This window comes from Aethina tumida, chromosome 6, assembly GCF_024364675.1.
Source record: "Aethina tumida isolate Nest 87 chromosome 6, icAetTumi1.1, whole genome shotgun sequence".
Classification (NCBI taxonomy): Eukaryota; Metazoa; Arthropoda; class Insecta; order Coleoptera; family Nitidulidae; genus Aethina; species Aethina tumida.
In genome coordinates, this window is record NC_065440.1 from 16,463,871 (window position 1) to 16,477,431 (window position 13,561).

Genomic DNA, 13,561 nt, shown 5'->3' on the forward strand with positions numbered 1-13,561 from the left:
TATAAAATTCATCGTGTATTAATTTAAAAGAAACACTTCTTTTGCTGAAAATAACTTGAAAAAAATTAATATGTTGCTGAAAACTTATTAAAACACATATTTTTTAATTTTTCTCTAATTTATCTGTGAATTAATTTAATATTTGAAGTAACTCTACAGAAATTTGATAAAAAAATATTATAAAACATTTTTCAAGACTCAAATATATAATTTATAAAATTCATCGTGTATTAATTTAAAAGAAACACTTCTTTTTCTGAAAATAACTTGAAAAAAATTAATATGTTGCTGAAAACTTATTAAAACACATATTTTTTAATTTTTCTCTAATTTATCTGTGAATTAATTTAATATTTGAAGTAACTCTACAGAAATTTGATGAAAAAATATTATAAAACATTTTTCAAGACTCAAATATATAATTTATAAAATTCATCGTGTATTAATTTAAAAGAAACACTTCTTTTGCTGAAAATAACTTGAAAAAAATTAATGTGTTGCTGAAAACTTATTAAAACACATATATTTTAATTTTTCTCTAATTTATTTGTGAATTAATTTAATATTTGAAGTAACTCTACAGAAATTTGATGAAAAAACATTATAAAACATTTTTCAAGACTCAAATATATAATTTATAAAATTCATCGTGTATTAATTTAAAAGAAACACTTCTTTTGCTGAAAATAACTTAAAAAAAATTAATATGTTGCTGAAAACTTATTAAAACACATATTTTTTAATTTTTCTCTAATTTATCTGTGAATTAATTTAATATTTGAAGTAACTCTACAGAAATTTGGTGAAAAAATATTATAAAACATTTTTCAAGACTCAAATATATAATTTATAAAATTCATCGTGTATTAATTTAAAAGAAACACTTCTTTTTCTGAAAATAACTTGAAAAAAATTAATATGTTGCTGAAAACTTATTAAAACACATATTTTTCTATTTTTCCCTAATTTATCTGTAAATTAATTTAATATTTGAAGTAACTCTACAGAAATTTGATGAAAAAACATTATAAAACATTTTTCAAGACTCAAATATATAATTTATAAAATTCATCGTGTATTAATTTAAAAGAAACACTACTTTTACTGAAAATAACTTGAAAAAAATTAATATGTTGCTAAAAACTTATTAAAACACATATTTTTTAATTTTTCCCTAATTTATCTGTGAATTAATTTGATATTTGAAGTAACTACAGAAATTTGATGAAAAAATATTATAAAACATTTTTCAAGGCTCAAATATATAATTTATAAAATTCATCGTGTATTAATTTAAAAGAAACACTTCTTTTGCTGAAAATAACTTGAAAAAAATTAATATGTTGCTGAAAACTTATTAAAACACATATTTTTTAATTTTTCTCTAATTTATCTGTGAATTAATTTAATATTTGAAGTAACTCTACAGAAATTTGATAAAAAAATATTATAAAACATTTTTCAAGACTCAAATATATAATTTATAAAATTCATCGTGTATTAATTTAAAAGAAACACTTCTTTTTCTGAAAATAACTTGAAAAAAATTAATATGTTGCTGAAAACTTATTAAAACACATATTTTTTAATTTTTCTCTAATTTATCTGTGAATTAATTTAATATTTGAAGTAACTCTACAGAAATTTGATGAAAAAATATTATAAAACATTTTTCAAGACTCAAATATATAATTTATAAAATTCATCGTGTATTAATTTAAAAGAAACACTTCTTTTGCTGAAAATAACTTGAAAAAAATTAATGTGTTGCTGAAAACTTATTAAAACACATATATTTTAATTTTTCTCTAATTTATTTGTGAATTAATTTAATATTTGAAGTAACTCTACAGAAATTTGATGAAAAAACATTATAAAACATTTTTCAAGACTCAAATATATAATTTATAAAATTCACCGTGTATTAATTTAAAAGAAACACTACTTTTGCTGAAAATAACTTGAAAAAAATTAATATGTTGCTGAAAACTTATTAAAACACATATTTTTTAATTTTTCCCTAATTTATCTGTGAATTAATTTGATATTTGAAGTAACTCTACAGAAATTTGATGAAAAAACATTATAAAACATTTTTCAAGACTCAAATATATAATTTATAAAATTCACCGTGTATTAATTTAAAAGAAACACTGCTTTTGCTGAAAATAACTTGAAAAAAATTAATATGTTGCTGAAAACTTATTAAAACACATATTTTTTAATTTTTCTCTAATTTATCTGTGAATTAATTTGATATTTGAAGTAACTTCACAGAAATTTGATGAAAAAACATTATAAAACATTTTTCAAGACTCAAATATATAATTTATAAAATTCATCGTGTATTAATTTAAAAGAAACACTACTTTTGCTGAAAATAACCTAAAAAAAAAATTAATATGTTGCTGAAAACTTACTACATATTTTTTAATTTGTCTGTGAATTAATTTAATATTTAAAGTACTCTACAGAAATTTGATGATAAAATATTATAAAACATATTCGAAGACTCAAAGATATAATTTATAAAATTCATCGCATATTAATTTAAAAAAAAAAAACACTACTTTTGCTGAAAAAAGCTTTAAAAAAATTAGTATGTTGCTGAAAACTTATTAAAACACATATTTTTTAATTTTTCTCTAATTTATCTGTGAATTAATTTAATATTTGAAGTAACTCTACAGAAATTTGATGATAAAATATTATAAAACTTATTATATTATACTTTTGCTGAAAAAAAAAACTTGAAAAAAATGAATATGTTACTGAAAACTTATTAGAATACCTAATTTCTTAAATTTATCTGTGAATTAATTAATAGTAACACAATAGAAATTAATAATAAAACTGAAACTGAAATAAAATCTTAAAAAGTCAACTAAATTAATTCCTAGTAGCAGTAAAAATATAAATTTTAATTAATTTCAACCAACATATTCACATGAGTACTCCGTTGGAGCCTTAGAACATAATAAAAATCTATTAACACCACATGCAAACTGCAAGCTGAGATTTTTATCTCCTGGTCATTGTTGCCTGAAACGAAGAAGCACCGACTCAAAAAAAAAAATCTGTTACATCCATCACACGCGTTCTCCTTTGTACGCCAGGATAAAGCGGTTACTGTAGATGTGGAAGTACCGCTACGACCATTCAAAATAAACAAACATGTAGAAATGAAAATGGAATGTTAATCACACGCGGCCGCATCGAATTACAAAAGGACAGGTCGATTTTGCTCCGATTAAGCCGGGAATGTTATTCCATCAACTTTTCTTACAACACAAATCCAACCGTAATTTACGCTACAGATTAAATAATAATGCGACCGAAAATTTTGTAAACGTCCAGAAGAAGTCTGCGGTTATCACATGTAATGCGAAATTGCGGTGTGCGGCGACCCGATTTCACGTTCCGTGATCTATTGTCGTTTTGTTGCGTTATATAAGTTACTTTTTGCCATCCACCTAACCGCAAAAACAGGTATCAATCGGGGCACGCCCTTCACTTGCGCACTGGCCTTAAAACGGGCCTGTGCGCACCCTGGCGACGTTCACCACCCTATTTCACTAAAATAAATAATCTGCATATTTATTAAATGTTTCACGCTCCTACAAACTGATTAACCGTGTTAATGACTTTCCGGAACATCTGCCGAGGTTAACAATCTTATTATTTAATCAATAGACACAATACGAATTGTGTGTGTATAGAAATTCGTCGGCTCATGAAATCCAACCGTTAAACTTTGAGTTTTCAATCAAATATTGAATCAAAAATAAAACAATGACCAACAGATAAAAATCACAGTTTTCAGGGTTCATTTAATGGAGGCATCAACAAACCAATCACGTGTTGTAGGATAAAAACCTTTTATATCCTGCAACTAAAAAGGAAACGACAAAAATCAATTGCAGCATCTGATTTCCTGCAACACAACAACGATAATAACCGGGATTCGTCGCGCCCGTGGGTGAAAGTAATAAACGCTGAAAATTACATGTGGGTGCACGTTTCGATTGCCATTTTCCATTTCAGAAGCTGTACGGGTTTCCTGTCAACTTTCAATCGGCACGTAATCGATTATCGATTATTGTTTTGTCTCGGTCTGTTCCTTTTGTTGCCGGATAATCACCCGGCTTCGATAGAACTGAAAATACATGTTCTTTCATGAGTAATTCCATTGGGCATCAATATTTTTCCCAAATGTGTACATAATGGTTCACAGAGGGCAGTACTAGTGTGTACCTTCAATAGGCAACCAACATATCACTTAAAATACTACATGTGTTCATAATAGTTCACAGGTGGCAGTACTAGTGTGTGCTTACAATAGGCAACCCACATATCACTTAAACACTAAATATTAAAATATTTATATATATATATATATATATATATATATATATATATATATATATATTTGAGCTGTTTTTTTATGGATGAATTTATCATAATATATAATTGTTTTATTGTCAGTTGTCTGAATAGGCTTATGGAACGTTTTTAGTGCAATCAAATTATACACAACATGACGGTTGATTTGAAATGGAATAGGTCACAGAAAAACTTCTATAAATATTAAAACAAAATCAAGTGTGAAATAAGCATTGTTTCCTGCTCTAAAACCAGAACAATTTACGTCCGAACTGGTGCAAATTTATATTTGACATCGAGAACAGAAGAGTCTCACACCGATTGTCAAGTCGCCCGATTTCATCTCACATAAATAACACGAAACAATCGATTAAACAACAGCACCGACTAATTAATAGATTCCAAGACAAACAAAGAGAGAGGGAGAGACATTCGAAAGTGTTACGCATTGTTTGTGGTGTTGTTGTCGTTTACTTTTGATGTCCATCACCCACAGCAAAAATCGACATAGGCAAAGTATCCGTGTCAATGGGCGACCGAAACAACCCGTCGGTCGAACGGAGTTCGTATGCACGTTCGCCGTCGTGACCCCCATACCTTCGAACCGGCGATTTTAACGCCGAAAAAATAAAAAGCGGCGGCGACGACGTTCCGCATTCCGCGGATGACCCACTGCCCGGGGACGTCACCTGTGCCCATAACGCCGGGGCCTCGCCCATAACAAGTACCGTCGGCGGGTCGGCCGAAAACTTCGTCCCGCCGATATGGACCTGTCTTTCGGCGACCGGTTTCGACGTTTTTGGTTTCCATTTTTGTCGCGATTATGGCTCAATTATGTGTTTAAGATGTGTCTTCTTGAAGTCCGGATGTAACATGTGTGACTTTCTTGGTTGAGTTTGTCTTCAAAATGTTGGAAACTGGTCAAACTATCCGAAAATATATAATTTGGGACGTCTTAAATTATCTCTGTCCAAGATATTAAGATATTTAGGGCAAATTTTGAGATAATTAATATTTTGTCTATTGAAATATAGAGGACGTAACTCATAATTTATGTTATTTATGTATAAAACAAGATGTAACAATATTTCTGGCAAATTTTAAGATAATTAATATTGTTGTCTATTGAAACATGGAGGACGTAACTGACAATTTAATTTATTTATGTATAAGACAAGGTGTAATAATATTTATGGCAAATTTCGAGATAACTAATATGTTATCTATTGAATCATAGAGGGCGCACCTAACAATAAATTTTATTAGTTTATTTAAAAAAAACATAAGCTCCAGTTTTGGAAATACTCGTATGAGACATAAAAGTTAGGAATTTAAAAAAAATATAACAATAAATTTAACGACAATAACATCGTGACGTCCTCCATTCACGTGTAACCACAACAAGTATATTCACATGTAGCTTTTCTGTTTCTGAGCTCATTGTTTTTGTCTATTGTCCTTAAAATAAAACCGGGAAGAAGGTTAATGGAACAAAAACTGTAAACGGGATAGTACAGGCTACAAAATTCTACTGCCGTAATTTTGCCATTAACATAAAAGTTTTGTAATAAATTAATCGAAATCCACATTTAAGTATCAATTAAACGTGAACGGGAAATTGTTCATTAAAATTTAACTGCCAGTTTAGCAATCATTGTGGAATCAATTCTTGATTAAAAATTGTACGTTCCACAGGAAATTGTTTAATTTGTACATAATTGACGTTGTTTGATATATCAATTCGACTTTCTTGTGAAACAGGCTTGGCATATTTAGGTGCAACGTGTTTCCACCCAGTTATAGTCACAAAATGTAAACGACAACGAAAATTACCTTTTATTTGAGCTGTTGTATTTAATCGAAATGTTGGTTGCCTAATGTAAACACATATGAAGTGCCGCCATCTGTGAACCATTATTATTTTTAGTATATAGATTAGTTATAATCATAACTCAGGAAACATTTAATAACATTAATTCAATTATTCGATTCTATTAAATTAAAGCACCAAGAAAATGTGGTACTTTTCTTGTCTAACGACTTGAAAACAGACTGGCTTAATTCAAATAACTAACCTACTTGTAAAGGAAAAACCGTGCGACATAATATTGTTTTAGAAAACCGTACGAAACTCTTCCATATAAATCCAATATTGACTGACATAGAGAAACCAGTTTTCCCTTTTTTGGAGAAAGGCCCCGAACGAATTCCGTAAAATGGGAAGTTTACTTTTATTAATCGGCAATTCTTCGCGTTTCGACCGAAAGAAAGTCGGATACTTTAATGTGGGAGTGTTCGGGCATTCGGCGAGATTTATGTTACAACTCAAAGTGATTTATGTGACAGTTTCGTTTTTAAATAACTGCACCGACCCAATAAAGATCGTTTATCTTTTTTGACTCGCATGTGTAAACGGGCTTGTTGATATTTTCGATTGCATCTAACTAACAAAAATTTGATGAAGCCGTAAAATTAAAATGAACCGTTAAATGCCAGCAATGAGCAGGCAACATTCCTGCCCAAGATACGATCTGAAGCAGGCAAATTAAAGCCTCACCTGAGCACACGAAACGTAGTGCAACCTCCGGGTGCAAATTGATTTCTAATTAAAACCACACATACATAAGCAAAGTAGGTAAAACGACCATAAAAGCTGAGGCGTAAAAAATTAAACGCTTCTTTTGCAAATGGAATTCCATTTGTAACCCACATTCCGGTATTTGCATACGTCTCCAGTACGACCAAACATTATCTGCAGCCCATAAAAATGACACGGTTTTCAAAGCCCATCTGTTGTCACACACTTCAATTTAATTTTTTTATGGAATCAGGTCAAGAGTGCCATTATTTTGCAGACGAAGATTGGAACGGCGACCCGGCCGAGTCCACCCTGTATCTGATGCACGGGCCCCCGTCCCAAGTCACGTTGCAACGTCAAAGGACTTCTGAGCCAAGAGACAAGTCCCCGGAGGTACACAGGTTCTCCCGGTACGCCGAGCCGCAGGAGGACAAGTTCAGGAAGGTGAAGGAGTCCAGGGAGGACCACTTCTCCTTCAGCGACAACAACATCACCAAGTACTTGGAGAAGCCCATCGCCAAGTACTCCAACAACAACTACTTGGAACGTCAGAAGAGCTTGGAGAAGGAAAAGCAGCTGGGCAAAAGCTTCGAGCGGGTGGACAGGCAAAAAAGCCTCGACTCTGACGACAAGTACTACGACAACGACCGCTACTACGACAGGTACGACCGGTACGACGACCGGAAGTACCAGAAGGAGGAGCTGAGACGCACGGACAAGGACAAGCCGATGAAGTACTTCGAGGACGACGGCTTCGACGAGAACATCAGGTACAGGAGCAAGTCCACTGACCGCTCGAACCAGCGGTACTCGTACGAGGACGAGGAGTTTTACGACGACCGAAGATACAAGGAGCCGCCAGTCCCTAAGACGAGGCAAAAGTACGCCAACGAAGACAACAATAAGTACTCAAGGTACCACCCTACACAACTTACTCCCAATACAATGTAAGTAACCACCTCGTTAACGTTATTTGTAGGTACTATCAAGAGCCTAAGACGAAGTTCGTGCCCGACGACCCGAGGTACTATGAACCGGAGAAGCCCAGAAGCAAGTCCAGATCAGACAGGGATGAGAAGTCAGTCAGGTCATCCCAGGATTACTTCGAGGAGTCGACTATAAGAAGGCCAGCTCAGTACAGGTACCGCAATTGACGTACATCACCGGATTTAGTCTAACGAAGTTTTGTAGGCAAAGAAGTCCTTCACCGGAAGAGAGCAAGGCCCCCCGGGACAGATTCAAGGACGCCAAGGAGAAGTTCCTGTTGATGGAACGGGAACGACAGGAGCTGGAAAAGAGGAGGCCGGAGCCTCCTTTGTCCCCGTCCCACAACAGCAAGGACAAAAGTTTTATCAAAAGGCATGACAGTTTGGCCTACAACAACAATAACAACAACAAAGACAGATACGACGACAGGTTGGCTCGACGAAAATTGCCAAGTATTGATCAATAACTTTAGTTTAACCTTCAGGTACGAGGACAGCCACCCAAAACCGGCCCCCAGGAACATCCCAGACGAAGTACGGTACAGAAGGGACCGCGACAGGGACGTGCCGCTCGAAAGGTACAGGAACACGGACAAGTTCGACCCCAAGAGACGTTCGATGTTCTCCCTGATCGAGGAGGAGCACAGGAAAAACTCCTCGGAGATAGCCAAGGAGCTGAAACGTAGGTCGTACTTGGAGAGCAGCCAGTACGACGACGACTACAACGGCTACAACCGCGAGCGCGACTCCAGACACTATCAGGACGACGACCGATACAATTCCATGGACTCGTACTCGAAATCCACCGCCGACTTGGACAAGGTCACCGAGATGAAGTTCCAGAAGAACCAGAAGCTGAAGAACGCCGCCGGCTACCGGCACAGCTACGCGGAACCGAAGCTGAGGCTGGAGAAGAGCGGCGGCAAGAAGCACTTCGCCGAGATGTTGCACAGGACGAACAGCTCCGTGTCGAACAACGGCCGCGTCGGCATCGCCAGCGTCCATCCCTATTGAACTGATCTGTGGGATTTTGCGAATGGGAAATTGTGTACAGATCGTTTTGGGGGGCGGATTTGATCATGTCCGGCTAAAGTTGGTTAGCCGGATTTTATGACTTTGTGACTAGTGACGAAATTTGTACATACATAATTCATAATTCTTTAACACTGTGTTGTAGTACACGTCATTAAAAATAGTTTAAGCGAGGAATTATTTACGGTAATAACGATTGACCAGCATTATGTTAAGACGTTTAGGCATTTTTAAGTATTGCTCATCCATGTCTTTTAACTTTAGTTATTATAATTACTGCTTTTTTTGTTGATTTTAGTCAGAAATTTGAGTCCACGACGATATATTTTATGTATAAACAGAAACTAATTACGAAAAAAAGTTATTTATTTTTTTATATGTGCCTTTTTATTATATAGTTTTATTTTTAATAAATGCTCTATTATATTCGATGATAATTGATATATTAAAAGTTTATTTATATATTTTTATGTATTTTTTTTTGGTTTTAAATATTTTGTAATATGAAATGTTGAATAAATTAATTTTAATAAAACTTGTGTCTTTTTATTATACCTTTATACACCTATAATAAGTTTTGAAACTTCTATATACAAAAAAATAAATAAATACAAAATAAAAGATTATATTCTAGTACAATCTAACCATATTCCTCCTTCAGCTGTCAAAGCAAATGAACTTGGTTCAAAAACGAGGGGTACTTTTGTCTTATCACTCAATTTAAACCTGTAACTCTTCAATAACACAGCTAATCCAATCTTGGATTGCATCACTCCAAATCTCAAACCTAGAAAGTCAAAATATTAAACTCAATTACTGTTTATTTATGTAAGTTCTTTACCTATACAAATCCTGTTGCCTTCCCCAAAAGGTATATGGGAATATGGGTTCCTTTCTGCCTTATTTTCTGGTGAGAATCGTTCAGGATCAAACTTTTCCGGCTCGTCGTAATATTCGGGGTCATGGTGGATGCCATAAATTGGTATTACCACTCTCGTACCTTTTTCTATGACGACATCCTCGTTGGGGATTTTGTAGTCTTTACCACAGATCCTCGTGACCATCGGCAAAGGAGGGTACTTCCTCAGGGACTCTAGATGTGACCAAAATTTGAGTTTCAATTAATTACATTAAGAGACAAATCTTACCGTCCAGAACTTGGTCCATGTAATGCATCTCCGAAATTGATTCATAAGTGATCTCCCCTTTATGTTTGGCCAAAACCCTCACGACTTCTTCCCTAGCTTTGTCCTGCAGCTCTTGATTTTGGGACAGCTCGAAGAGGGCGAAGGTCATGGCTGTGGAGGAGGTTTCGAAGCCGGCCAAGAAGAACAGCAAACACTGGGCGGCGATTTCAGTGATGGTCAACGTGTTTCCATCACCATCGGACTTGTCGTCGCTTTTCATCTCCATAAGCAGCTGCAGGAAGTCCTTCCTGACGACGTTGTTTTTCTCCCTGTACTCGACCGTGTCTTTAACGACGTTGAAAAAGAAATCCGACACGTCCTTGTCAATTTGGCGGACGCCCAAAGCTACGCCCAGTCTGGGGAAGCTCATGGCGATGCTGAGCGCCAGTTGTTGCATCTTGGTGCCCAAGTTCAGGATCTTCCTGCCGTAGTACCTGAACGGCGAGTCCTTGTCCTCGAACGTGTTGCACTCCAGGCCGAAGGCGCAGGTCCCTTAAATAAACCACTCTTTAACAGCCCAAAACCAGCTCTGAGTACCTTACCAATTACATCCGTGGTGAATCTCGCCAGTACTTCTTTGATGTTCAACGAGTGGTTCGCCTCAAGCTCCTTCTGCATGACTTTGTCCAAAATCAAGCCGCATTTGGCCACGGTGCTGAACATTTGCCTCATTTTTCCGGAGGTAAAAGTGGGCGTCAGCTTCCTCCTTAGGTTCCTCCACTTGGTACCACCAATGGCGAACAAATGCGCACCTAGGGGGTCGATCTTTTCGTTGTAAAACAACCCACGGTCAACAAAGTACTGGAAATCCTTAGATAATATCAGTTTAACGATGTCCAAGTCGATGGCCATGTACGCCGGATTGGTGAACAAATACATCCCGAAATGCTTCCAGTTGTTGTTCCGAGCCTTCATGTACGAATTCTTTATAAATTCCCCGATGCTCTCACGATTTTTCTTGAAGAGGGTGTTCATGTTGCCCAACGGGATGCTCGGGGTGAAATAGTTAACGCCGCGTTTTTCCCAGTACGTAAATTTGTACTTGAAAAACGTTACTATAAGTACCAATAGTACCACTATGGCGGCAACCAGGTACGGCGTCATTTTGGTGATTATAAACAGAACGTTCACTGAGGTGCGTCTAATGATAACTGTGCATCAACCGGTTGATGCGATCTGTTTATAATATGTTGTGGAGATTTGTACTTTGGACCCAAGAATTACACAGTCATCCAATCATGATTTGTGCATTTTATTATTTGTGTGTTACAATGAATTTTCTTATTTTCCTTCATTGGAGGTGTTTAGGTTGTGATTTATCTCAGAAAATAATAATATTATAGTGTTTGTACCCCTGAAAAGGGGGATGGTAACCCTCAAAGTGTTTAAAAATTTAATAGGGGTCAAGTGATACCTCATTAAAAAGGGTTTTTGATTCTCTTTAGGATGTTACTATCTTTTTAAAGCTTGGCCAACTTGTTTAAAAATTATATAGCCTCAAAGTTTCCCAACTCAATGAGATTTTACTTAAAAATCCTTCAAATTATTAAAGGAAATGTTGAAGAAAAATAGGTGAGGGATTTGTGATTTTTCGACAATCAGTTTTTACAAATGTAATCATAAATTTTATTACTTTTAAATTAAGTAGCAAGTATTAAAATACTAGAACAGAAAATTTAAATCCTGCAGCAGTCTACCCAAATGTCGCCTTCAGCTGACAATATAAATGAAGTTGGTTCAAAAACAATAGGAAATTTGGTTTTATGGTTCAGTTTGAACTTGTAATTCTTCAAGAGCACAGCGAGTCCAACCTTTGATTGCATCACTCCAAATCTCAAACCTAGAATATCAATATTTAACTCAATTACTGTTTATTTATGTAATTTCTTTACCTATGCAAATTCTGTTGCCCTCCCCAAAAGGTATATGAGAATATGGGTTCCTTTTAGCTTTGTTTTCAGGTGAGAATCGTTCAGGATCAAACTTTTCTGGCTCGTCGTAATATTCAGTGTCATGATGAATACCATAAATCGGTACCACCACTTTCGTACCTTTTTCTATAACGATATCCTCGTTGGGGATTTTGTAGTCTTTAACACAGACCCTCGTGACCATGGGCAAAGGAGGGTACTTCCTCAGGGATTCTAGGTGTTACCAAAATTTGAGTTTTAATTAATTACAAGAAGCAAATCTTACCATCCAGAACCTGGTCCATGTAATGCATCTCCGAAATTGATTCGTAAGTGATCTCTCCGTTGTGTCTGGCTAAAACCCTCATGACTTCTTCCCTAGCTTTGTCCTGCAGCTCAGGATTTTGGGCCAGCTCGAAGAGGGCGAAGGTCATGGCTGTGGAGGAGGTTTCGAAGCCGGCCAAGAAGAACAACAAACACTGTGCGGCGATTTCAGTAATGGTCAACGTGTTGCCATCACCATCAGACTTGTCGTCGTCACTTTTCATCTCCAGAAGCAGCTGCAGGAAGTCTTTCCTGACTATGTTGTTCTTCTCCCTAAACTCAACCGTGTCTTTTACAATGTTGAAAAAGAAATCCGACACGTCTTTGTCAATCTGGCGGACCCCCAAAGCTACCCCCAGCTTGGGGAAGCTCATGGCGATGCTGAGGGCTATACGTTGCAGTTTGGTGCCCAAATTCAGCATCTTTTTGCCGTAGTACCTGAACGGTGAGTCCTTGTTCTCGAACGAGTTGCATTCCAGACCGAAGGCGCAGGTCCCTTAAATAAACCACTCTTTAACAGCCCAAAACCAGCTCTGAGTACCTTACCAATTACATCCGTGGTGAACCTCGCCAGTACCTCCTTGATGTTCACCGGTTGGTTCGTCTCCAGCTCCTGCTCCATCACCTTGTCCAAAATCAAGCCGCATTTCGCCACGATGCCGAACATTTGCTTCATTTTTCCGGAAGTAAAAGTGGGTGTCAGCTTCCTCCTTAAGTTCTTCCATTTGGTACCACCAATGGCGAACAAGTGCGCACCTAGGGGGTCGATTTTTTCATTGTAAAAAAACCCTCGGTCGACGAAGTACTGGAAATCCTTCGATAGAATCAGTTTGATGACATCCAAATGGATTGCCATGTAAACCGGATTGGTGAAGAAGTAAACTCCATAATGTTTCCAATTGTTTTTACGGGCTTTCACGTACAAATTTCGTATATATTCGCCGATGCTGGTGCTTTTTTTGAACGGGCTGGTCAGATTGCCAAAAGGGATGCTTGGGGTGAAGTAATTGACGCCCCTTTTATCCCAATATGAAAATTGGTGTTTGAAAAATGTTACAATAAGCACTAAGAGTACCACAACGGCAGCAACAAGATACGCCGCCATTCTGGTCTGTTTGTAAACACTACTTTCACCGAGGATCGGCGTACGATAACTGTACA

General features: G+C 36.0%; 3 protein-coding genes across 3 annotated transcripts in view; 1 reads left to right on the forward strand and 2 right to left on the reverse strand.

Annotated features, from left to right (window-relative positions):
* Window positions 1-9,370, forward strand: part of LOC109603161 (uncharacterized) — a 57,193-nt gene extending 47,823 nt beyond the window's left edge. Inside the window, exons 4-7 of the mRNA XM_049968408.1 lie at window positions 7,239-7,875; window positions 7,941-8,102; window positions 8,153-8,377; window positions 8,433-9,370. Of these exons, the coding sequence (XP_049824365.1) occupies window positions 7,239-7,875; window positions 7,941-8,102; window positions 8,153-8,377; window positions 8,433-8,961 (1,553 nt within the window). The 3' untranslated portion in view covers window positions 8,962-9,370. The remainder of the gene's footprint in view (window positions 1-7,238; window positions 7,876-7,940; window positions 8,103-8,152; window positions 8,378-8,432) is intronic.
* A 129-nt stretch (window positions 9,371-9,499) lies between these two features.
* Window positions 9,500-11,270, reverse strand: LOC109606244 (probable cytochrome P450 6a14). Its single transcript, XM_049968410.1, has 4 exons — window positions 10,709-11,270; window positions 10,128-10,658; window positions 9,821-10,072; window positions 9,500-9,766 (listed from the first exon to the last, which is right to left on the reverse strand). Exons 1-4 carry the CDS (start codon window positions 11,268-11,270, stop codon window positions 9,603-9,605), a joined length of 1,509 nt encoding a protein of 502 aa, XP_049824367.1. The 3' UTR covers window positions 9,500-9,602.
* Window positions 11,271-11,828: 558 nt separating this feature from the next.
* On the reverse strand, window positions 11,829-13,505 carry LOC109604758 (cytochrome P450 6a14-like). Its single transcript, NM_001365563.1, has 4 exons — window positions 12,947-13,505; window positions 12,363-12,896; window positions 12,059-12,310; window positions 11,829-12,006 (listed from the first exon to the last, which is right to left on the reverse strand). Exons 1-4 carry the CDS (start codon window positions 13,503-13,505, stop codon window positions 11,843-11,845), a joined length of 1,509 nt encoding a protein of 502 aa, NP_001352492.1. The 3' UTR covers window positions 11,829-11,842.
* Window positions 13,506-13,561: the final 56 nt, after the last annotated feature.